At 35.6% G+C, this 25,192-nt stretch overlaps 1 protein-coding gene across 2 annotated transcripts in view; it reads right to left on the minus strand.

Moving 5' to 3' along the window:
• Positions 1-25,192, minus strand: part of kz (putative ATP-dependent RNA helicase kurz) — a 304,771-nt gene that overhangs the window by 18,293 nt on the left and 261,286 nt on the right. For both annotated transcript variants that reach the window (XM_090413301.1, XM_090413300.1), the window contains exons 21-23: positions 19,031-19,091; positions 3,487-3,601; positions 3,258-3,395 (exon numbers count right to left, since the gene is read on the minus strand). In XM_090413301.1, coding sequence (XP_090269427.1) covers positions 3,258-3,395; positions 3,487-3,601; positions 19,031-19,091 — 314 coding nt within the window. The remainder of the gene's footprint in view (positions 1-3,257; positions 3,396-3,486; positions 3,602-19,030; positions 19,092-25,192) is intronic.

Raw genomic sequence — 25,192 nt, forward strand, 5'->3', positions numbered from 1 at the left:
TTTTGAGCAATCTGTCAAAACACACAGTTTCATTTATGAAGCAAAAGTCACTCATCAGTCTGTGATCTCTGTTGCAGGTGACATGTTTTTGTTTAAAGTACTTGCAATCACTGGAGCAGTGAGCCCACTTTTGTCACAAGACCTAGAAACTGAAGGTGTAATCCACAGAATATTGCCAAAACTCAGTGATGTCACAAATGATAAAACCAGGCTCCTACTGAAAGACTAAGAATAAAATTGACAAGAAGATAGGATAACTGTGCTGGTAAAGTGCAAGGAAGAATATGACTGGATTCAAGACAAAGTACACAGAGTTCAGTCTGCCAAATTTATAGCTTCCTTCACATCACTTCATCATTCCTGCACGATTAAAGTGCAAGTAAGAACATGTTGAAATAAATTTAGTTTAATCCTTTATCCAAATGTAAGCAAACAAAGTTTGCACCTGAAGTATCTTCAGGATTGAGGTAACTCGTGGTAAAGGTGGACCAAGCTCTCATCACTCCTTGTCTTAGTACATAATGCAAAGCACATCTCCTCGCAGACATGTATAATGCTATGCATTAAGGGAAGGGCTGCTACCCAGATCGGTTTCGACCTTTATTGAGGTCTCGTAAGCAGGGCGAGACCCAGAAGTGGCGATACTAAGGCAGAAACAATGGAGAAGTCATATTTACCTATACGAGTTACCAAAAGGTGTACCACCTTATTATTAAATTACTCTGGATTTAGAGAAAGATGTTAGAAGTTTTTTTTTTCCACTTGGTTAAAAAGATATGTTCTGCACTCAATCATGTTTCTTGTATTCCAACTCAGAGTCCTCACAGCCTCATTTCTAATATGTTGTGATGAATTCATCACACTGACAGAAATGGAAGCCTCAGGGCATACCTGCCTTGTTGGCTATTTCTAAGAAGTGCTAAGGAAAAAAATTATGCATCACCACTATATTCAATGAGAAAAATGCCACATATGCTGAATAATAAGAGCAACCTGTTCCAGTCAAAAGGAAATAATTGCAGATACACTAGCCTCTCAATCTTAAGCTAATTTGATGGTGTCAACCTGTACCCAATAATTGTGCTGAGTCAGTGATCCCTTGGGAGCTTACCATCTTGATGATTTAGTGCCGCTGCATTCAAGAAATGCATAAAACAAACCACTAAGCATACCGACGCATAAATCATATTCCCAGTTCATTCATCACCAACTAAATAATAACTAAAAAAAAGTGTTATTGCTTAATATGTACTGAAAGCCATGCTAATCCTTACATTAAATAAGTCCCACTTAATAGTTAATGTTTCTGCAAATAGCATACGTTTTGTCAGGATTAAAAGTTCGTACAGGGACAACAAGAATAAGTTGTGCTATAATCTGAAGCATAATTACTTGCATTTCATGAGTAAATCTGCAAGGTTTTATTTTTGTCTCCTTATCATAGTTAACCATTGCATAATACATTATGTTGAAATAAGCAGTGAATTAACTCCTGTTTTGGAATGAAATATACTGATCTGTATATTCCTGCTGTTACACATGGGATATAATGCTGCATACATAAGGCAAAAGATATATATCACCCCAGCACAACTACAACTACCACCACCAAAATCTACTGCATATCTCTGTCAATAGTTACCAGCAGAGCATCTTATGCTATCATAGGATGCTGCATTAGTGGCCATTGTGATAACGGTAAAAGACTGCATCACCTAAATTCAACTGAAGGTGGAAGTTACCAGTTAAGAAATATAGGAAAGTCTAGGAAGCCAAATCAGACTAAAGGGATGATGCTTGTTGGAAAGGTAGTATGGAAATCTTGGAAGTTTGGTGTAGAAATGATTACCTAGAAATTCAAAAAAAAAAAAAAAAGTCTACAGAGGTTCAGATTAGAAGCCTCAGGACATACCTGCCGTCCTGACACTAGGTAGAGAGCTATGCAGTCCAAGTTTCTATGGAAGGACAGCTGCATATAAGTCAAACATCAACCTATGCAATCAACACTGCACATGACACTGATGTAGTCCTGTGATATGGAGCAAATTTTGGGTCAAATACAACTTTTGCAATCAGGTGGATAGATTTCTTTTGCTTGAGTGCATCCAAACTGTGAAATCTAATGTTATCTTTTGTCTACAGTGTCTGGAAGGAAAAAATGCCAATATATGTGCAATAGTCTTGGATAATGCAATGCTCCCTACATAATGATAATTTCATATAATATACCCCTGCAAATGCTATTCAACATGGTTTGAGAAAACTGATGTGGAAAAACTCGATTGATCTACACAGACTACCAGTCTTAACTCAACAGATTACCTTCAGGTAATCTGAAATGCTGGATGCAGGTTGGTTAAGCCAGGCCAGTTTGTCTGACAATGGTACAACAGACTGGTGATCATGTTAAAAGAAAAATGATCTACTATATCTCACTTATCACAAATTGGTAGAGAGCATACTTAGAAGGAACTTGTGATCAGGACCAAAGGATAGATTCAAAAATTCAACAAGTTCTTCCATAGCACAATTGGAAGAATGGCGGAACACTGTACCCTTGGAATAGAAAATACCTGTGTTTGATTCTCATTGTGACAAGAGGAATCTTTATGTGGAATTTTTCAAATGAAGATGAGTTAGCCAATCTCATTGGAGGTAGCAAGATTTTTTATTCAGGAAACTCGGGTTTTTCATCCTACACACAAACAAATCAGCTGTGAGAACACATGCAATTCACAGACAAAAAATACATACAGAGGTTGGTAGTAGTGGGCAGTAGCTAGCTTTGTGTGTTAATGGTAGTAGGGTCATTGTGCAGTTCACGGATCAAGTACAGGAGACTGACATGTAGTACAGTAGAGTGCCATCCCACGATGAGTCCTTGGAGGTGTCACAGTACATGTGTTTGTGAAATGTACATGTGAAATCCAACAATGTAAGTTCAGAATTTCATGAAGCCTGGTTATTGGTTCACCTTTTCCAATCAATGCACTGATCAGAAAACCTAGAATTTATAGAATTGCATTATAACTGAAAGTAAATTAGCCAGTCTCATCAAGAAGTAGTAGGCTATTCCTCTTACAGAATGGGCAAACTGGCTGAAGAATACATGCAATTAACAGACATAGCATATAATAATGGCATTTGTTGTTTACTATGACAAATAACATTATTATATGCAATGAATGTAAACTTTGAAATGTCAAGAGTTCTTTTTGAATGATCCTATACATCATATAATAGCAAAAACTACATACCAAAAGTTGATGTCATATGACATACCACTTGATCTTTATCCTGATCATAGCGAGGTGATGGGTTTTCTAATGGTGATGAAAATGTGCACATTTTAGGAGCATAAACAGGTAACCACTCTGGTTCTACTGCTGTGACAACTAAAAAAAAAGAAAAACAAATGTGAAAAAGTTGATTTAATTTCTTTTAATTAATACAGAAAGTTTCTTTGTCAAAATTCTTTTCACATACCTCGCATGTATAGCTTGGATGTCTCAAATATTTCATGATAAACTACAAATGTGGGTGCCTCTTTATTTAAAATAGACTGAGGATGAATAAAAACAGGTTCTTCAACATCTAAACACTAAAAAAAAAAAAAAAAACACTGTATACATATATTTAATTGCTAATTCCATCTGAAAGGAAAATGACTGTTTTTTAACTCTGAATTGTATGATAAATTTCAAACTGTTTAGATATCTTGAGCATTTATTACTTTAATGAGTCAAGTTGAACTTGAATTACAAATTAAAGATATAGATGACTTTACCAGTACCTTACTTATCTTCCAGCACATGTACTGATTAAGTTGATCAATTCCTATCAACATTTAATCTTTCACAGAAATAAATCAGACTATTCCTGAAGAGTTTTAGTTTTTTCTCATATCATGCAGAAATTCTTAATGTGATAACTACGAAGAATAGAGTTATAGAAATAAATAATGTGGGACTAATAGACTTATTTTTAAAATATTAGACAAATTTTGACGTTTCATCATCAATTAGATGTTCACATTGTCAGGAAAAGGAGTTTGACAACTATTATTTGGGGAAAAAAATGAAGGCAAAGGATAACACAATTAGCTAGTAATATGTGTTATTAAATATATCATGGTGATCTGCATGTTGTTGTATAAAGTCTGTAAGTGGTTATCTGGAGACCCAGATGTCATGAAGCATAAAGCCCTATTTCTGTTCAAGGTGGTGTGTAAGCAAATCACTTCAGAAGACTCCTTAAACATCCTAGAAAAAAGGTCGTCTTCCAAGGATGACATGGCCAATCCACATCATAATGTTCAAGACGTGTGCAGTGAGACCAATTTTACTTTCCTTTTATGATCCATGTCACCTACATGCTCTTATAGATTTCAAATTTTCTCTCTCTAACTAGTGTAAAGTTTGCATGTTAACATGGGATATAGGATCACACATTCATGTTGCAAGTTTTACTTTGGTTGGATAGTGAGAAGTTTAAGTCCCTAAGAAATCCATAAGAGAGAGCGCATGTAGGTGATGTGAAACATAAAAGAAGAGAATATATTTCCTCTTAAGAAACATCAGAAGAATATATCTCCTTTCAGCAAGCAAGTATAATGAAGAGCAGCTTTCTTTAATTAATGAAGTAGGGTATGAAGATTATTATAGCACACAACAAAAGTTACAGAATTTGATAGTAATTTAATTTGTTCACAAGAGCCTCCAAAGGAAAAAAATATATTCCATTGTAGGTTTCTTTTGTTTTATAGAAAGTATTTATTTTGTCCCCAGTTGCCATAAGCATACAACAGCTCTCACTGAAATATAAAGGCCTGTTGCATTGTACATCATTTAATATCAATTTTCCTGTCTTTTTTCAAAAGGTAGAAAAAGATCTATGTGGTAAAATGTTCTGAGACCACAGAAATCAATTTTTACAGCTTCTTTTTCCATTATTTTAAAATAATGGTCATTTTAAAATAACCATTATTTTAAAATGACTAGATATACAGAATGATTGTTGTATTTCCATTATAAAAAGAAAAGATATAAAGAAATGAAGTGGAAAAGAAAACATAAAAAACACATCTGGAATGGAGAACCAAAAAGGGGGCTATCTCAACATGCCTTAGAGAAAAACCACTTCATAAGATGGAAGAAAGTTAGGCTATTTCACAAATCCTGGTTTAAATCAGAGGCTGTTGCAGGAAGCAGCACAAATTGCACAGAACCCAATTAACTGTGACAGCCTCTGATTTAAATTTTGATTTTGCACGCCATCTTATCTACCCATCAGCATTAACAACAGGAAACAGCAAAAAGAATACCACTATCACCCTTGATGCATGTGACTATTCTTGTTATCTAGTCATTTTGGTTTGTTTGTCTTCACATGAGTGTGCAGTGTTAAATTGCTTTTGATAATGCTAACTTAAGTTGGCAAAACATCAGCTTGTAAAAATGAGCTAGAAATTATTTCTTTGCATTCCATGTCAATGTAGTTTTCTCTTCTAGAAATGTCAACATGAATGATATACAGAAACTATTATACAAAGACATAAAATAATATACATATGCAAAATTTCTAAAAATCCTGAAGTATCTCATTACCAAAGTTTGAGCATTTGAAATATAATTAAATTCCTTTATTTATATCACCACTGCTCATCCACATGGGAGATTTTGTAATACTAGGCACATAAATGCAAGCAAATGAATTTCAAAGTCTATTTACAAAATTTCTTTATACATCTGTGATACCATAGAAAAGTGAACATAAGTAATTTATAATTATGTAAGATTTTCACAAATACCATACTGACATAAATTAATGTTACTGAAATAAAAAGGACTAAATCAGGTGATACTGTTCTAAACTAGGATAAGATGATTTATTCATCATCATCAAATTCCTGACATGTACCCTCAAGGGGTGTACAGGATATGATAGTACTACATGAAATATTTACATCATTATTAACTTCCTATCTACAATTTTCCTCCAAATCAGTCTATTACTTGTCAAGACTCCAATATTATCATTATCAGATCTTATATTTCTATCATCTAAGGCACATTGTACCGTATCAATCCACCTATATCTTGGTCTTCCTCTGGGTTATTTTGCTGTCTTGGTCATTTTGCTGCCAACCTGGCAGAGAACACTTGTTTTGCTAATCTTTCCTCGCTCATTCTGTTTAAGTGACCATACCACTTGAGATTAGCTCTGCTAATGCATTCCTGGATGCTGACAATGTCAAGTTCTTTCCTAATATCCTCGTTTTTAATATGATATTACCGTTGATGCCATCTGTTCATGCCTGTAATCTTTCTCAGGACTCTCATATCTGCGGTCTCTAGTCTTTGGTCAAGTGCTTTACTTCTGACCCAGCTCTCAGATCCATAAGTTAAAACTGGTTTGTGTACAGCTAATTTAGTGTTTTGACTAATTTCTCTCTTATTCCATATGAATTTATTCAATTGACTTCCTACCATACCAGCTTTGTTGATTCTGTTGTCTATTTCCATATTTAATTTACCATCTTCAGTAAAAATCGTGCCTAAGTAGCTGAAATGTTTTACTTGTTCCACAGGTTCCCCGTTCACAACACAGTTAACATTTTCAACAATTCTACCTATTTTCATTGTCTTTGTCTTTTTAATGCTGACCTTCATACCATATCTATTACAACAGTTATTCAATTTAGTCAGGGAATCTTGCAAACTTGTAGCAGATTTATTCAGAAGTATAACATCATCCACATAAAGCAAAGAGCTGACATTAACATCTCCAATTCTGATATCATGTTTAATACCACTTTCCTTCATAATGTGATCCATATAGATAATGAATAACAGAGGGGATAATGTACATCCTTGTCTCAACACCAGATTTAACATTAAACCATCTTCCTGTACATCCTTCAATTCTAACTGCTGACTTACAACTCAAATACAGACTAAGTATTGCTTGATATAACTTAGTCTGTATTTGAGTTGTAAGTCAGCAGTTAGAATTGAAGGAAGTACAGGAAGATAGTTTAATGTTAAATCTAGTGTGAGACAAGGATGTACACCATATATCAGTAGCATATTGAATAGCTTCTCTCTTGGCACCTTGTCATATGCCTTTTCCAGATCGACAAAACTTAAATACAGATCTTTGTTATATTCCCATGCTTTCTCGACTATTTGTCGTAAAGTGAAGATCTGATCCTGACAGCCTCTATTTGGCCTGAATCCAGCTTGTTAAAAAATAATAATAATAAATAAATAAATAATTTTTTTTAATTAAAACATTTTTTTAAAAAAATAATAGATGATTTATTCAGATAATATTAATTAGAGAGAGAGAGAGAGGAATGAATATCTAAAATATTTCACACAGATCTTGAAGATAAACTTAAATCACTGTCAATTTCAAGTAGACTGATACATGTAAATTCAAAACAGACAAATGGGTAATGATTTATTTCTGCATAGTGAAGGAATTTTTAAGTCATTAGAAAGAGGATGTAAAATAAAGCAAAAGGCTGTTTCTTAGTGACGACTTAAATAGTTCAGTAGGAAATTAATTCAAGACAATTTAGTAAAAAACACCTGGTTGATATATCTTAGCAAAGTGAGCACTCATTAACTGAACAATCTCCTTAGCTTCCCACACTCGTGTACCATCTGCATTCAATAAAGTTATTCTTCCACATTCATTCTTTCTTTTGCTTGCGGCATAACGATAAAATTCTTTTGGATTGCCTTTCGCTTTCGTGCCCAATTTCTTTTCACACTCCGTTTTAGCTTTTCTCACAATACTCGTTACTTTTCTGGCCTGAACTTTATATATTTCCTAACTCCTCTCACTCTTATTCTCGTGGATCTCTTGCTTAATGAAGCTGCATTAAGCTTTGCATTAAGCTCCATTTCACTCCCAACCTATTTATTCTTCAAACACTAGGGATACATTGAGATATCGCCTCATTTGAGCACTTTTTCAAAGATTCCCATGCATTGCTGACATTGTTTCCATTCAGAAACTGATGCCATGGGACCAAAGATAGTATTCTTCTAAATTCATCATAATTCCCAGCTTTGTAGTTCAGCATGTAGCCTGTTTTAATTGGAGCTTCAATACAAGTAGATACTTCCCAAGAAAGAACAGCATGATCACTGTCAACAATTGGTGGTAAAATAGCCATATTCTTGACAGAGATCCCTTCTGATGCTATGAGCAAATCCAACACTCTTTGACCTCGAGTTTCTTCTTTCACATGCTGCTTGAGAAAGTTTGTCTTGCAACAATTCAATAAATTCCTGTTCTTTTTATCACGAGATTTCTCTTCTACCCAATCGATGTTTGGAAAATTAAAGTCACCCATAATGATCATTTGCATCGCCAATTTACCCATAAGGCTAAATTGGCGATGCATTTCTTCATCCCCTACAAATGAGCCTCCAGGCTGTAGCAACACCCCACCATATATTTCATTCTCTTAACCTCCACTTCACCCCAGATAGACTCAAACTCATCGCTACATGGGGCATTGTTACTGTTGGATTCTGAGGAGAGTATTAATAATTTAAATTTCTCTTCATTCAGAATCCAACAAATTTGTTAGATTCTGAATGAAGAGAAATTTAAATTATTAATACTCTCCTCAGAATCCAACATTACCATAAGTTTTCTTGTATTTCCACCCTTACCAGACTTAAGTCAGCTGATATTAGTAGCACTCCTCCTCCTCCTCCTCTCCAATCTCTTCTGTCATTCCTAAAAATAATATATCTGTCACACTCGATCCCACTTACCATATCTAATTCTGATAGTCAGGTTTCACTAATGCCAACAATCTTAGGCCACATCATATTCAATAAAGCAGCAAACTCAACCCCTTTGTTTCTAATGCTCCTGCCATTTGTGTATAGACATAATAAATTACGACCTAGCCTATTCTTATAATTAGATATGCAATCCACACCCTCTGTCCAAAAAGAAAATAAAACACAGACCAATTATAATTATTCAAATCATTTATTTCAATCAATATACTCCTCTCAGCTTCGATACAGCATTTAGCACGGTCAATTAATTCGTTAAATGAGTTTTTTTATATCAGTTTTTGGGATACTGTTGAGGTATAATACAAGGCACTACAAGAATTGAAGAGAAACGAAAAAATAGTGATCACCAAAGCGGATAAGGGGAACGCCACTGTGGTACTCAATCTTAAAGACTACACAGGTAAGCTCAAGGCTTTATTATTAGATCGCTCCACTTACCTCCCCATTGATTACAATCCCACCAGCTCACAAATTAGAAAACTCCATAGGCTCCTTAAGAAGGTCACTTCTTGGCCTGTGGAGATTACCAACAGACTAAAACCCTATAACTCTAGACCCCCCCGCATATATGGGCTCCCAAAAATACACAAAGAAAATGTGCCATTACGTCCCATAGTGGATGGCATTGATTCCCCCACTTACAAACTAGCCAAGCATTTAGCCAAAGCGCTCTCACACTATACTGGCAATACACCATCACACATAAAAAACTCAGCCCACTTCAAAGCCAGTATAGAAAACCTTACACTCCAACACAATGACATAATGGTCAGTTTTGATGTCTCCTCCCTATTCACGAATGTCCCCCTCAAAGAAACCTTAGAACTAATCCAAGCTAAATTTCCTCCCGATATCTCAGCCCTATTTCAGTTTACAATGAACTCAGGCTATTTCGTTTGGCAGGAAAAATTCTACAAACAGATAGAGGGGTCAGCCATGGGTTCACCACTTTCCCCACCCTTGGCCAACTTTTTCATGGAGATGTTTGAAGAGAAAGCCTTAAACTCAGCCCCACAAAAACCTACCATATGGCTTCGCTATGTTGATGATGTTTTCGCTATTTGGCCACATGGCCCGGATTCACTCCTCTCCTTCCTAACACACTTGAACAACCAACACCCTAGAATCAAATTCACCCTGGAAAAAGAGGAAAACAATAACCTCCCCTTCCTAGACACACTAGTCACCCGCCAACCTGATGGAACCTTGGTTTTCTCAGTTTATAGAAAACCCACCCATACAGGCAGATACATTCACCAACAATCCCACCACCCCCCCTCACAACAATATGGAGTTATTAAAACATTATTCAACAGGGCAAAAATAATCTGTTCTAATGATCAAGCCCTATCCTCTGAACTAAATCACATCCGTGACACTTTCTCAGCCAACGGCTACCCCCTCCAAAAAATCCAAAAAATACTTAACCCAGTTATCCACAACCCACCACCCCCTCCCCCTCACAAAAAGGATTACTCTAAATCCATCACTATTCCCTACATCAGAGGCACCTCAGAAAAAATCAATAAAATCTTAAAAAAACATGACTTGACCACTTGTTACAGACCACATAGAAAACTGGCATCCCTTATCCGCTCTACCAAAGACCAACCACTTCCCCTAGACCTACCTGGTGTATACCAGGTCCCTTGCAGCTGTAAACTGTCCTACTTTGGCCAAACAGGCAGGACAGCAAATATCAGAATCTCAGAACACAAGGATTACATCCGATTCCACCAGTACAGCCACTCTGGGCTTGCAGACCACGCTCTGGATACTCGCCACAGAATAAGATGGAAGAAAGCCACAGTAATACACCGCAGCAAGTTCAAGTATGAAAGACTATTCATGGAATCAGCCTCGGCCCTTAGGAACATGCCAAACCTCAACAAATTTGGATGCACGAAACTGCCCCAAATTTGGGAAACTTTTATCAAAAGAACTTCAGCCCAAAGGCCAAGAACTACCAATATAGCCCGCCAGGGGGCACCATCAGGACTTTAGGAAAACGCTAGCATCCTAGCCTCAGTCTCATTTGTTGTATTAGTACTTGTGTGCACGTGTCCTTTTAGTAAGTTCCCAAGAAGATGGCAACGTAACGTTCGCCGAAATATCGGAAAGTGTATATTAAAGTTTATTTAATCTATATTTCCAGTATACGCTGTCAATTCCTTAAATATTAGTTACTAATACTGTTGAGGGTCGTGGTTACTGCCGCTTGAACGTTTTCAATGGTGTCGTATCACTTTCCTTTCATCAGTAAATTAAGTCGGGGGAAGAGAAAGAAGTCACAAGGTGTTAAATCAGGTGAATACGGTGAGTGATCCAACACATAAACTTGGTTTTTGCTGCTCAAAAACTGTCTCACAATGTTCGAACGATGAGATGGTGCATTATCGTGAAAACGTGACCAGCTGCTTGCATCATGATGTTCATCCCGTATGCGATGAATTCTCACTATCAATCACTTCCAAACTTCAAGATAAAACTCACCATTGACCATTTGGCCAGGCAAAACAAATTCTTTGTGGATAATGCCCTTGGAATCGTAGACACAAATCAGCATTGTCTTTACTTTTGACTTCTCCAAGCGACTTTTTTCCAGATGCCTCTCTTCTGGTGGTCTCCACTCAGCACTCTGGACCTGTTTCGGGCTTTACTCAAAACACCACGTTTCGTCACCAGTAACGATCATTTCAAGAAGGTTTGAGTCCTTACAAGCGGTTTTAATGAGGTCTTTGCAGTGTTCAATTCGATACATTTTTTGGTCGTTGGTCAACTTGTGGGGAACAAATAGCGAATTCAATTTACGAAGGCCCAAACTCTTGGTCAAAATGTTGTGCACAGTTGATTTTGGAATCCCCAATTCATCTTCAATCAATCTCACAGACGATTTTGGGTTTTCTTTGATGAAATCACACACTTTTGGATGTTAACTTCGCTCAGTCCAGTTTTTGGACAGCCTGGCTTTTCGTCATCCTCAAGCATCTCGACCACTTTGAAATCGCTTAAACCACTTGTAAACTTGAGTATGGGATAAGCATTCATCACCATATGCTTTTTGAAGCATTTGATGCATTTCAGTAAAACTTTTACCAAGTTTAACACAAAAGTCAATCGCACCTTTCTGTTTGAAACTCATTTTCTGACTGTTTGTCAAAACACACTGTCACTCTTGGCACTATAGCTCGGCTTCTAATGAAACAAATGTCATAAACAGTTGACACAACACTAATGAAGGTTGCCACTTTCAACAACAAAAAAATACAACAGGTGCCGCCACTAGTTTCTTCTGTTTTCAAAAGGTTCTGTTTCTTTTTGGACAGAGGGTGTATTTGGTCTTGTTCTAGAATTTTCTCTTTTCCTCCCCAGACATACTTAAAAGGTTCGAACCCAAAGAATATTTTACCACTCCTTCACCACATACATAACCATTCAAAGGCATTCATATCTTTATCATGTATGTATACCAATAGCTGAACTTTCACACACATTCCTTCCTTGATGATCTAGTTTCTCTGATTCTCTGCATTGGGTCTCATACCAAGAAGTAATTTCTCCAGGTTTCTGCTGCCAAATGAATTCAAGTGCAGGCCATCATTCTTATACAAATCTTTTCTGCCATCAAACACACCCCCACATATCTAAAAATTCACATCCATATCTTCTACATAGCCTGCGAGTGAAATCATTTGCTATCATCGCCCTCCTTCTTAACTCAGTACTATCATGTCTAGGTAGTAATCCTATAATTTTTACTCGTTCACAATTCTTCTCGCTTCTTCCAACAGACCTTTCATATCTTCTCTCATACTACACTAGTGGCCAAAATTGTGGAAACCTTTTGGAAAAAATGTATTTTTGAGGTTTGATGGCTCATAACACCACTTTTGTTTGGTGCAATACCATAAAATTATATATCAATGGAAAGATAATTTAATTGAAAATGTAATGCAACAAAGTTTGTTCAATTATCTGTATTCTATGAAAAGTTATAGCCAAATAACCAGAAAAAAGAAGCATAACTTGCTTAGGTTGATATGAAGTAGCTTTCCTTCATTTGAATGTAGCCAATGAGCATGAGTGTTTAGAGAGCCAATCAGGTGTCATCTTGTTTTGGCAATGAGCCAATAAGGTCACAGTAGGATTCAGCTATTGATGTCATGTATTGGAGCTGAGAAGAGGACATTTGTCAGTGTATTATGTGATTGCTATCAAGTTGGTTGGTTTTTTTGTGTTCTTTCATTTAGTGAGCTTGTAAAATGTAATAAAATTAAAGAAATAGTGCAAAGAGTTGACTGGTCACCCAGAAAGTGATGTAAAATAGTACTATTAAGTGAACAAGGCCACCGTTATGAAGAAATTAGAAGAAAAATTGGTGGAAACTTAACCAAAGGTAGCATTTCTAAATTTTTGAAGAGGTATAAGAAGACTCGGTCACTGCAAAACCAGGCTGGTAAAGGCAGGAAAAGGTGCACAACAGCAAGTGATGATAGAAGAATTGAGAGACTGTGCCTACGTGACAGAAGAAAATCATCTGGGTGTATACAAGATGAAATGGCACAATACAAATGAAGTTGAGTGCAAGGACTGTTCGGCGCAGACTGCAGGAATTTGGTCTAAATGCCAGAATTCCATGAAAAAAGACATTTTTATCTCTCAAACAAAGGTTGAAAAGATTAAACTGGGCTAAAACCAGTCCAGTTAACCCATGTTAACTGGACAGCGGAACAATAGGAGAGTGTTATTTGGAGTGATGAGACCAAAATCTCCCTGTTTGGTAGTGATGGCATTAAATACGCAAGGAGAAGAATCGGAGATTTGCATCCTGATTGCATTACACCTACCGTAAAACACCCACTTAGTGTTATGATCTGGTTTGTATGACATTAAAAGGTGTGGGCATAATTTGCGTGATTAATGGGAATATAAATGCCCCAAAATACATAAATTAAATACTTGAGCCCAAACTGAAGCCTTCCGCATGTGATCTTTTCCAAGATAATGAAGCATTTATATTTCAACACAATTCAGCTCCATGTCATGTTGCTGCTGTGTGCAAAAAGTGGTTTCAAGATAATCATATTTGACTGTTGGAATGGCTTGGGAATAGCCCAGACCCAATCGAAAATCTATGGAGCTGACTAAAAAACTTGTTAGTCAGAAGCAACCCACCAATAAAACCCAATTAATAGAAGCAATAATTCAATCTTGGTTTCACATTATAAGGCCGTAATTAACGCTAAAGGTTACCCAACTAAGTATTAACTCACATTGTGAGAATTTTTGTATATCTCATTTTTTCTATGTGTTTCACTTTTCTTCTTTAAACTGCTGTTCTAATAAAAAAAATCCTTCATAAAAGTTATTGCATTACATTTTTGATTAAATTATCTTTCCATTGCTATATAATTTTATGGTATTACACCAAAAAAAAGTGGTGTTATGAGCCATCAAACCTCAAAAATACACTTTTTTCCAAAAAGTTTCCACAATTTTGGCCACTAGTGTATGTTTCTCACCACTCAAATTATTAGTACCTACCTACCAGCACTACCATTTCTTTTTTTGGTTTTCAATTACGTTTGTCGTATTTTTAATTTTCACTCCCGGGAAACTAGAAGTGGTGACTCCCTCGGCAAGCACAAATTTTAAAATTGAGTCACCATACCACATTACCACTTTTTTCTTAGATATTAACTGACTTACCTTGTTGTTATTAATATTTTGATTTCCACGTTCAGTATTTTATTGCTTGCTCTTGTTCTCATCTTTTTTCATATATTTAGAAAAAATTTCAATAAGTTTAGACAAATGTTTTTCCACCTTTTCCAATTCCCTGGTCGATTTCCTAATAATTTCTTTTAACTGAGCTATTTCTAATGTCAACGTATCCTCAGATAAATTATCATCATCACTGCAGCAGTGCTTTTGGTCAGGACAAACACTCTCCTCAGTATCAACAGCTTTAGCTTTAGTCACTGCCTTGTTATGATGAGTTTTTGGCACCATTTTTAAGAGTAGTAAAAACTAATAATATTCCTGAAATTATGTTATAAAATTCTTTAGAACAATAACTACAGTAAAAATTATAATAATATACTACAAATACACGACTAAATCTAAGAACACACTTAATAAATCAACAAAAATCACAAATCTTTCAGGAGCTCTGTGACAATACGTCTTTTCACCTGCTAGCCTCGACACCAGAAGTCAAGTAAATAAATTTATATAGAATAAGATAGAAAATAGTCAAAACACTAGCTGTATACAAGACAGTGTTCAAACTAATTTTAACTTATGGATCTGAGAGCTGGGTTAGAAGTAAAACACTTGACCAAGGACTAGAGACCACAGATATGAGAGTCCTGAGAAAGATTAGTGGCATGAACAGATGGCATCAATGGCAATATCATATTAAAAACGAGGATATTAGGAAAGAACTTGACATTGTTAGCATCCAGGAATGTGTTAGCAGAGCTAATCTCAGGAGGTATGACCACTTTAACATAATGGGAGAGGAAAGATTAGCAAAAGAAGTATTCTTTGCCAGGTTGGCAGGAAAAAGACCCAGAGGAAGACCAAAATATAGGTAGATTGATAAGGTAAAAAGTGCCTTAGAAAATAGAAATATAAGATCTGATAATGTTGGGGTCTTGACAGGTAAGAGATTGATTTGGGGGAAAGTTGTAGATAGGAATTTAGTAATGGTGTAAGTTTTTCATATAGTACTATCATATCCTGTATACCCCCTTAGGGTACATGTCAGGAATTTGATGATGATGATGATGATGATTGATGAAAGATTTTACCAGTTTTTGTCTTTTTAGTTGCAGTCATCCCTATTATATTGATCTGGCACTTATCCAATTCCTCAGCCAGCTCCCTTTCTTTGCCATTTAGGCTTCTTATATTGATGGTACCAATTTTGAAGTAATTTCAAAATTGAAATTTCGAAGGAGTGTTTCAAGATTTGTTCCAGTAGCTGACTTTTCGCTGTTCGCCCTGGTTCCCAGGCAAAAACAACGGGGATCTTGTTTAACTGAGCAATGCACCAGCCAGCATGAAATTTTGTCATGCTGTATCATTTTATTTGTGGTTTAAGCCAATAAGAATACAATTCGGTTGGCTAAATCCCAAATTGCCAGCCCATCCTCATTCATTCAGTATCCAGGTAGATACCTAACAGGGTGCACCACAAGAAAGTGAGGATTGGACATTAGGTCAGAAGCGCTGGTCAATTCTCCATATTCCTTTAAGGGCTATGTAGAGTTCTCCTGTCAGTTATACAGCTTTGACCAAGTACCCCATTTTTACAAATGTTTGGCTAATAATTTCATATTCTTTGTCAGAGTCTGCTCATTGGAACAAGCTGTTTGGGCTTTGCATTTGATTGTGCTGTTGACCCCTAGTTTTTGTGTTTAATGGTGGTATGAATTTTTATGTAAGTATTGGCTCGTGTGTGTGTGTAGGTTTGGGGTAGATCGTGAAGGAGAATCAGCGTCTTATTTTTATTTAGTTTTTCCTCCCCCACCAGCAGCCAGGCTAGTGTAAATGATTAACAAAGCATTTAGATTCATCTTACTTTCATGTAGTCTCATGTAGCTTGTATCCTGTACATATGTATGTTTTATTGATGATGACCTCAATAAAAAGGTCGAAATGTTGAATATTAATTTCTTAATTATAAGTAAAATAATTATTCTAACCCGCATGTCGTGTCTCCATAAATTCTTCATGATGGTCACAAGGTCGGATTCCCGATGATTGGAGTAAAGCTCTCAGTGTTCATCTATATAAAAAAAAGGGAATAAAACCAAATGTGAGAATTACAGAGAAATTACAGAGTAATTTCTCTACTAAGTGTTCCAGGTAAGATTTATTGAAAAGCGGTTCAGAAATATTGTGGAAGAGAAACTTGGGGAACAACAAACTGGGTTCAGGCCAAACAGAGGTTGTCAAGTTCAGATTTTTTGCTTTTAAGACAAATAGTTGAGAAATCATGGAAATATAACAAGGATCAGTACTTGAGTTTTGCAGATTTTGAAAACGCATACGACAAGGTGCCCAGGGTAATGCTTTTCAAAACATTACAATTATGTGGGGTGAATGGAACATTATACGGAGCAATAAGTTGTCAGTCGGCAGTTAGAATTAAAGGAAATACAAGAAGATGGTTTGATGTAAAATCAGGGATAAGACAAGGATGCGCATTATCTCCACTCTTAATTGTCATCTATATGGATCCCATTATGAAAGAAAATGGCATTGAGCCTGATATTAGAATTTGAGATTTCAAATTTAACTCTTTGCTCTATGCAAATGATGCTGTACTCCTAAACATATCTGGCACAAATCATCAGGATTCACTAACTAAATTGAATAAAGAGCAGTAAAAATTTGACATGAAAATGAGCAATAAAAAGACCAAAACTATGAAAATAGGCAGAAGCATAGGAAACTTCAGCTACATTCTGAATGGAGATCCTATAGGACAAGTAAAATATTTCAGCTATTTAGGCACAGTTTTTTAGTGAACATGGCAGGTTAAATCTGGAAATAGACAACAGAATAAGCAAAGCTATTATGATGGGTAGCCAGCTGAATACATTTATATGGAATAAGAGAGAAATTAGCCAAAACATACTAGCAGTATACAAAGACCAGTGTTCAAACCAGTTCTAAGTTATAGATCTGAAAGTTGAGTTAGAAATAAGTCAGTTGATCAAAGACTAGAGACTACAGATATGAGGGTTCTGAGAAAAATTAGGGGAATGAACCAATGGCATCAATGGCAGAATCATATTAACCACGCTACCGACCAAGACGTCTATAGACGTCAAGGTTATCATGGATGCGAAGTGCATATTAAAATTTTAATACCATTCATATTACATTGAAATATATGATGGATACAAGTGTATGAGGATGTGTATTTGATCCATAATGACTAGTAAGGTGGTTAAAAATGGAGATATTAGAAAGGAACTTGACAGTATTAGCATTCAAATATGTGTCAGCAGAGCTAATGTAAGGTGGTATGGCCACTTAAACAGAATGGGTGAAGAAAGATTAGAAACAGATGTTTGATGCCAAGATGGCAGGAAAGAGACCCAGAGGAAGACCAAGGTCTAGGTGGATTGATTCGTTCAGAAGTACCTTAGAAGCATAGAATGTTAGATATGACAATATTGGAGTGATCACAAATAATAGATGGATTTGAAGAAAAATTGTTTAAATGAGATTAACAGTAAAGTAAACTTAATCATGTAGTGCTGTTATAGTAACCTGAACATCTCTTGGGGGTAAATATCAGGAAATAGATATGATCCTTTTTCATCTATTCATAAGTTTTTTTTGGGTTTTTTTAATTATGCCCATAATTTATGCCATCTTAAATGCAAATATGAAAGTCTAGAGTTTATAGGATCACATATTCTTTACTCCACCCCTAGATACTTATTACATAAGCACACATATAATACCGCAGATGTAAATTATTCATAATCCATTTTACAGAACTGAAAAGATTTTTATTCATGCCTATTCTTTTTCTTCCTTATATCTGCTATTCTTTACACCTTTTAATAAACCAAGAACCAGTAATAGAAAAAATTAAAAAATATAAACCTAAACGGATGAAACATGTTCAAAGAATGAAAACAGAAAGATTACCAAAACAAGCCTTAAAGTACAAGTCATTAAGAAAAAGAAAACCAGGACATCCTCTTAAAAGATTCAACGATGACTTTTAAGGCCAGAACAGGCCATGCTATGCCTAAATCCTTGATACACATGATGAATAAATCAACTAATAATCAAATATATATTCTCTTTAATTATTGTTTTTCAATATAAATAAAAAACTTCTTCCCCCCCCCCCCCCCACGGTATGCAGGATCACTTACAACTGAAGAAACTCTCACGAAAAATGGTGTGTCTGACAACAGGCAGAAATGAAATTGTTGGTAATTCTGCTCACTTTGCCAGATGGTTAGGTACAAAGCAAGAGTGCTACGATTGCCCCAACGTAAACATGTTAAGCCAATGGCAGTCGACGTGTTAATGTAAATTTAATTCCGAGCACCGAATGCACACACACATCTGAGGTGGGTATACAAACAAATGAGACAAATAATTAGAGCTATGTGAAAGTAATTTTGAGAAATAGATAATTAATATAAATCTGTTCATACCTGATACGCATTTTTTAGGTGTTTTTTGTCTTCTGGTTTTATTTCATCATCAGGAATCCTCCTGCAAAAATCAGATATGAATAAACATGCTGGCCATTGGAAGCACTTAGATAAATTTATTCTTCTTAACTAGGAATATGCCGAATATTAGGTTTTCCTTCAGTATTCAGCCAATTCGGTGTTTTTCAGATATTTGGCTATGGGAGAATCACTAGAAAGATTCAGTATTCAGCCAGCTGAAGCAGAAACACTCTGGTAAATGCATCATAACAAATGCAATGAATCAGGAAAAGCCTCTCCTTATCTTGCATCACTTCATATTTTGATGTTTTTATTTCAGTTTATATTACGTAGTCTTAAAATTTGATTTATGAAGTGTGGAAATCTGTCTGAAAGAGTTTTGGCTATAAATAATCAAAAAGCAACAACATTTGGTGGTTTAATGATTTATGTGAAGATTCAAAATTTGCAAAATGTAAAACATACAAAATACAAAATATATGGGTGATAAAGAAAAAAAAGGAAGTACACATCTATGATTAATCATAGCAATGAATTTGTAAAACAAAATGAAACTGAAATAACCCTCAGTGCAAGAACTAGTAAGCAGTCAGAATTTACAGTAAATCCACCAAAACAAAAAATGTTATGTGTTAATGAATAATCTAAAAAAAAAAAAGTTGCAGATGATAAAGAGACAAAATCTTTGCATCATGCTATGGCTGAAATGACTGCAACTGGATAACAGGCTCGCAATTGGATCACAGCTTTGAATTCCACCATGGGCACGGATGCCTGTGATTGTCTTTAAGTGGAAGATGAATTTCATCACCTGGTGTGAGACCACTGCCCAGTTTATATAAGGCCTGAAGCAGTTTGAAAAAGTTCCGTGTTTGGTCTATAAAGCAGAATTTGGTCTATAGAGCAGTATAAACACACACACACACACACACACACACACACACACACACACACACACACACACACACACGCACAGAGGTGGTCCCCAGGTTATGGACGATCCAACTTACGAACGGGCTCCCCCTTAAGGATAATTAAATTAATAATTCAGGAACTAGTTTCTTTTGTGCATGTAAACAAACCTGCACTTCACCACATTATTAAAGCAGCTCTTCCCATTATTTAGAAGTCAAATTTAAGGGCCGGGGTCACACCTGTCATGTTTGAAGATTGGTTCTTGAATTGTTTTATTCCTGCTGTGGAATGTTATTGTTCATAAAAGAAAATTCCTTTTAAAATTCTGTTTGTGCTGGACAATACTCCTGGACATCCAACATCTTTAGATGACCTTCACCCTAATGTAAAGGTCGTATTTGTACCACCCAACACTACATCATTACTAGGGAGTCGTTTCTGCATTTAAGGCTTATTACTTATGGTGTATATTCCCGAAAGCATTCTGAGCTACGGAAGATGATGTGATGACCTTGAGAGAGAGAGAGAGAGTTCTGAAAGAATTGTAGCATCCATTATGCCATCACAAACATTCCAACAATGAAAATGATGTCATCGACTTACTAGAGTCCCATTCACGAGAATTAACCAATGAAGACCTTATGGAGATAGAGAAGCAGCTGATAGAAACACAAGAGCACGAAGAATCAGAAGATCCAGAGCCTAGGAAGTTTACAAAAGAATGAAGCCTTTTGTCTTATTGAAGCAGGATTTGCTAAGCTTGAGGAGCAAGACCTTAATATTCTGAAGTTTACAAAGGTTTACCATGCAGTTCATGAGAACGTCAGCTGCTACAAGGTCATTTACGATGACCAAAAGAAAAAGGCTGTGCAAACAACCCTAGATATAGTATGCCCACACTTGCTTGACTTTGTGTCAAGAATAGTCGATTCATGCTGAAGGGGAGAAAGAAATGAAGGATGTACAAATTGGTTGCAAACACGTGAAATCACGTGCTTTATAGGTAAAATTTTCCAACTGTTATACAAGCAAATTAGTTACCGCTTTAAAAACTACAATGATCATAAGAGAGAAGTTAATTTTCTGACGTGTAATAATAAACAACTCTTCCCACAATAAGGTTTCATTGCCCTATTATCGGTATGGATTCTCGTTTTGTTGACATGTGCAGAAGTGTCGAAGGATCTCATATCTGTGGGTGTACTATACCTTTTTCAAGAAACCGACTTTAGTGTTAAGCTCCCCTCCTCCAGAAATGGAATAAAATCCTGATTCCCTAGTACCTTCTCCATCATCTTCCGATCAATGTTAGCCTACCTTCTTACCTCAGAAATGTCCCTTCCAGTAAGCAAGATATTGATGCAACCTTAAATATTCTTTTTTTAAATTTCTCCTATCTTAACTTTTTGTATGAGTTTGTTTTTATGTTCCGTTTGTTTGAACTAAAAGAAAGAGCACAATAGTTTCTGTAACTTATTATTACAGTACAAGAGTGTAATTACAGTATTACACTGTATTATTATTGCCACATATCAGCCGTTATAGTATTATTATTATTGCATATGCACTGTTCATCAGGGATCCGAGTTACATACAAATCCGACTTAAAGACCTTCTCAGGAACATATCTCATTCGTAACCTGGGGACTGCCTGTATATATATAAATTCTATGCATGAAAAGCTGCAAAATCTACAGTATATCAGTATATACATGAACAAGAAGTTAAGAAGAAGAGGAAATTTGATTTATTTCTTGAACAGATGGAAGTTAGTCTCTATGGAAAATAGCAAAAATAAAACTTCTAGAGAAAAGATGGATGGAATGAAAGAAGAGGATGAGAAGTTAGTTCTGAAGGTTTGAAGATGGATAGTGAATGGACATTGCTCTGCAATGTATTTACAGGCTTCAGGAACCTGATGGAATGGTGATAGTCAGTCCAGCAGAACAATACCCAATAAACTACCCAAAGAAGATGCAAGGCAGAAATCAATGACCCCTCTGTATCACACTTAGTGATACAGAGGGATCATTGATTAAGATAACGGAAATGAACTTCCTGTATTAATATAAATCAATCTTAGAGAAGATTTTGCCATATTTCAAATGCAAGAATAATATTCTAAAGTTGGGAAGTTTTTTTTTTTTTAATGGCAATCCTGTACAAGATGTAGAGACAGTTTGTTCAATCTAAATAAATACATTAAAACAATGAATGGACAGGAAATGAGGAGAAGAAAAAACTTGTTAACAATGGATTTGAAGACCTGAAGGTTTACTCTTTAGGAAGTATATAAGAGGGACAACTTTTAAATGAGAGCAGCAGACCAATGAAGAGGGAGGAATAAAAGTTCTTCTGGGCTTGTAGTTGAACTGTGAAGGAGTGTTGATTAATGCTGAACATGACTTAACATACTTAAAGGAGAGCAGGGGAATTAATGATACCAATTCTGATGAGCAATCACGAATTAAATATCTGTAGCAAATGCAATCAGTAGTATTGAATGTCTCTGTGAAAGAGAGTAGAGTAAATTGATGAGAGACAAGTCTATGTAGCTCTAAAGAAACAGAGTTTGCATGCATAACACTAGGCTGCCCAAAGAAAGACTATATTACAGAAACTTTTTCTAAGTTTTTCTTCAACCAGTTCCCAAGTTAGACGATCACTGGCCTAGGCAAGCATGATTTATTCCCCAGAAACTCAGGTTAATCTTTATAACTCAAGAAAATCAGCTGAAGAATTTGTACTATTTTCAGACAATTATATATATATATATATATATATATAGTGTAGGGTTAAAAACACAAATGGCAACAATTGTTTGCCACACTCTCCTTCCCAGATGCCTATAAAAATCATGACAGTCTTGAGCCAGCTAGAAATTGGCTCCCCCCCCCCCCCCCGGTCTCCAAAAAGTAGTTAGGGGCTAAACAGCCTTGCCTACTCCCTTTGGAGAATAAAAGGTGTTAGAGGCTTATTTTATTTTTACAAATCTTTACTCAACTGCTTTCTTCTGTACTGAGTTAAGCAAGGATATTTAGGAAACTCTTAGGGCACTATCCCAAAAGTGAGTACAGTATCCAGTAACTGCACAGATTAGTAATCTAGAGAATAAATGTTCGGTGGCAACATCACAAACATTGCCACCTCAACCTCCAAATTCTTGAAGGCTGAGGAGGTGATATTTGTATATATGTTTATACCAAGAAAGACTGGAGATTAACCTTATCTCAAGAACTCCTGTCCATAGATTTAGTTGTCACAAGTAAGATTGGAAGAAAAGTGATTTCGCTCAAGAAATAAGACAGGATGAGTTTTTACTTTCTTGATGGAGACACCTTTGAAAAAATAACCAGACCCTTATAAAAATATGACTTCTGTATAGCTTTATCATACCATGGATACTATCCACTGAATCAATTGGAAAATCACTACTATAATTCATTATAGTAAGCACAAACATATGAAACTTTTTTGGAATCAGTAGCTACTTTTAAAAACAACTAACTTAAATAAATATATGAATGTGGGAAATTCACCAAGATGTGGGAAGCATTCTATGGCATCTCCCTTCCTCCCATACACACAACAACCAGTGCTGCATATTAGCATCTATACAGAGCATCTTTATTGGGAATGATGATATTTATGATTTAGATTTTTATGTGAATGCCATCTGCAAAATGTTGTATACCTGCACACTAGTGCCACTAATTCTGAAACCCTTCCCTAGAGACCAGACGTAACTTTTTCCAGGTGGTCCAAACCTCATATAAGCAACATAGTTGTCTCACACCAAGGATGAAATTCATCTTCACCTAAAGCTGAATTTTTCATCTACTAAAAACATCCATATTTGCACTGTGATTTTCAACTCTTAGCCTGGTTTGAGAGAAGTGTTATCCATTCCAAAAATACTGACAGTCAGTTAATTTAATACTGTTTTTTCAGTAATTTTTTACTGATTTTCTGCCACAAGTTTAAATAAATCCATTCCACATGATTTAGAATGAATACTAATTGAGAGCATTGGGTAGTAGCATACAAACATTTTTGTATCCAGTGAAGGTGATGATAATGATATTATGAGATATATTTTTCATATATATTTCTATCATAGACTTAGAGAATTATTAGAAAAAAAAAATTTTTTTTACAACATTTTCCTAATGTTAGTAGAACTATACACATACATCCATTTCTAAAACACACCATGACACTTTAAACAACGTTTTATTTTGCAGTTCTGTAAAATATTTACTTAGAATGTTAGACAAATCAAATTACTCTGATTATCAGTGGGGGCTTGTGACTTGAAATCGTGGGGGGGCTGCAACTTTCAAAATATACATACACACTGCAAGCACAGTGTATACATGTTTGGATAAAATATCAAAATTATGGTAAAAATTTTAAAACAATAACTAAACATGAAAAAATATTGTTTATTATTGATAAAATTATACAGTTTAGTATAATTCAAAATTACTTAAAAATAAAATCCATTATCATAACCCCAATAATGTTCTAAAATAAAAGCTATAACAAATGTTATGTCTTTAATTGTAATGTCCAAATATTTAAGGAGACAGAGTCAACACAATAAGCACTACGAACAATCTATACTACTGGTGCAAACTGCATATAAACAACAGTGGAACTGCGCGATGGACAGTGTCGCATTACGCTAAAAGCTCCCATCTTACTATGATGTGCATATGCTTGCACGTGTAGCAATATGACACTGTGGTAAACACAGTGCTGCTAGTGTCCTTCGCCCTCCTAAGTGCTACAAGATGGATTTTTATTATTTTTATACAAAATAAGAGAATTGTATAGGATTGGTGATGATAAAATTAAATATTACAAGCAAATATAAATAAATTAATAAATATATTTATATATATATAGAAAAATTGGGGGTGTTGCAGGTCTGCAGTGCATATGCATGAGCCACCTCTGCTGATTATATTATTAGAGGTTTGCAGCAGCTAATGCCTCAAAGCACTCGAAGTACCAACCTAAGAACAAGTGTAAAAAAACTTTCACTTGGTCTTTTAGATTTTTGAAAAAACTCGAATCCAGAATATTTTAGTGATAAATTGGGGCACCTTTTGACTACTTACTTGTATATGGAAATATGGCTTCTGAATTACTTCAACCTTGGTATCACTTCTGGGTTTGGGTAGTAGCCCTTCCCATAATGCGTAGTATTATATATGTTTA

The sequence above is a fragment of the Typopeltis vanoorti genome, chromosome 24 (assembly GCF_054136105.1).
Source record: "Typopeltis vanoorti isolate ZY-2024b chromosome 24, IOZ_Tvanoo_1.0, whole genome shotgun sequence".
NCBI lineage: Eukaryota > Metazoa > Arthropoda > Arachnida > Uropygi > Thelyphonidae > Typopeltis > Typopeltis vanoorti.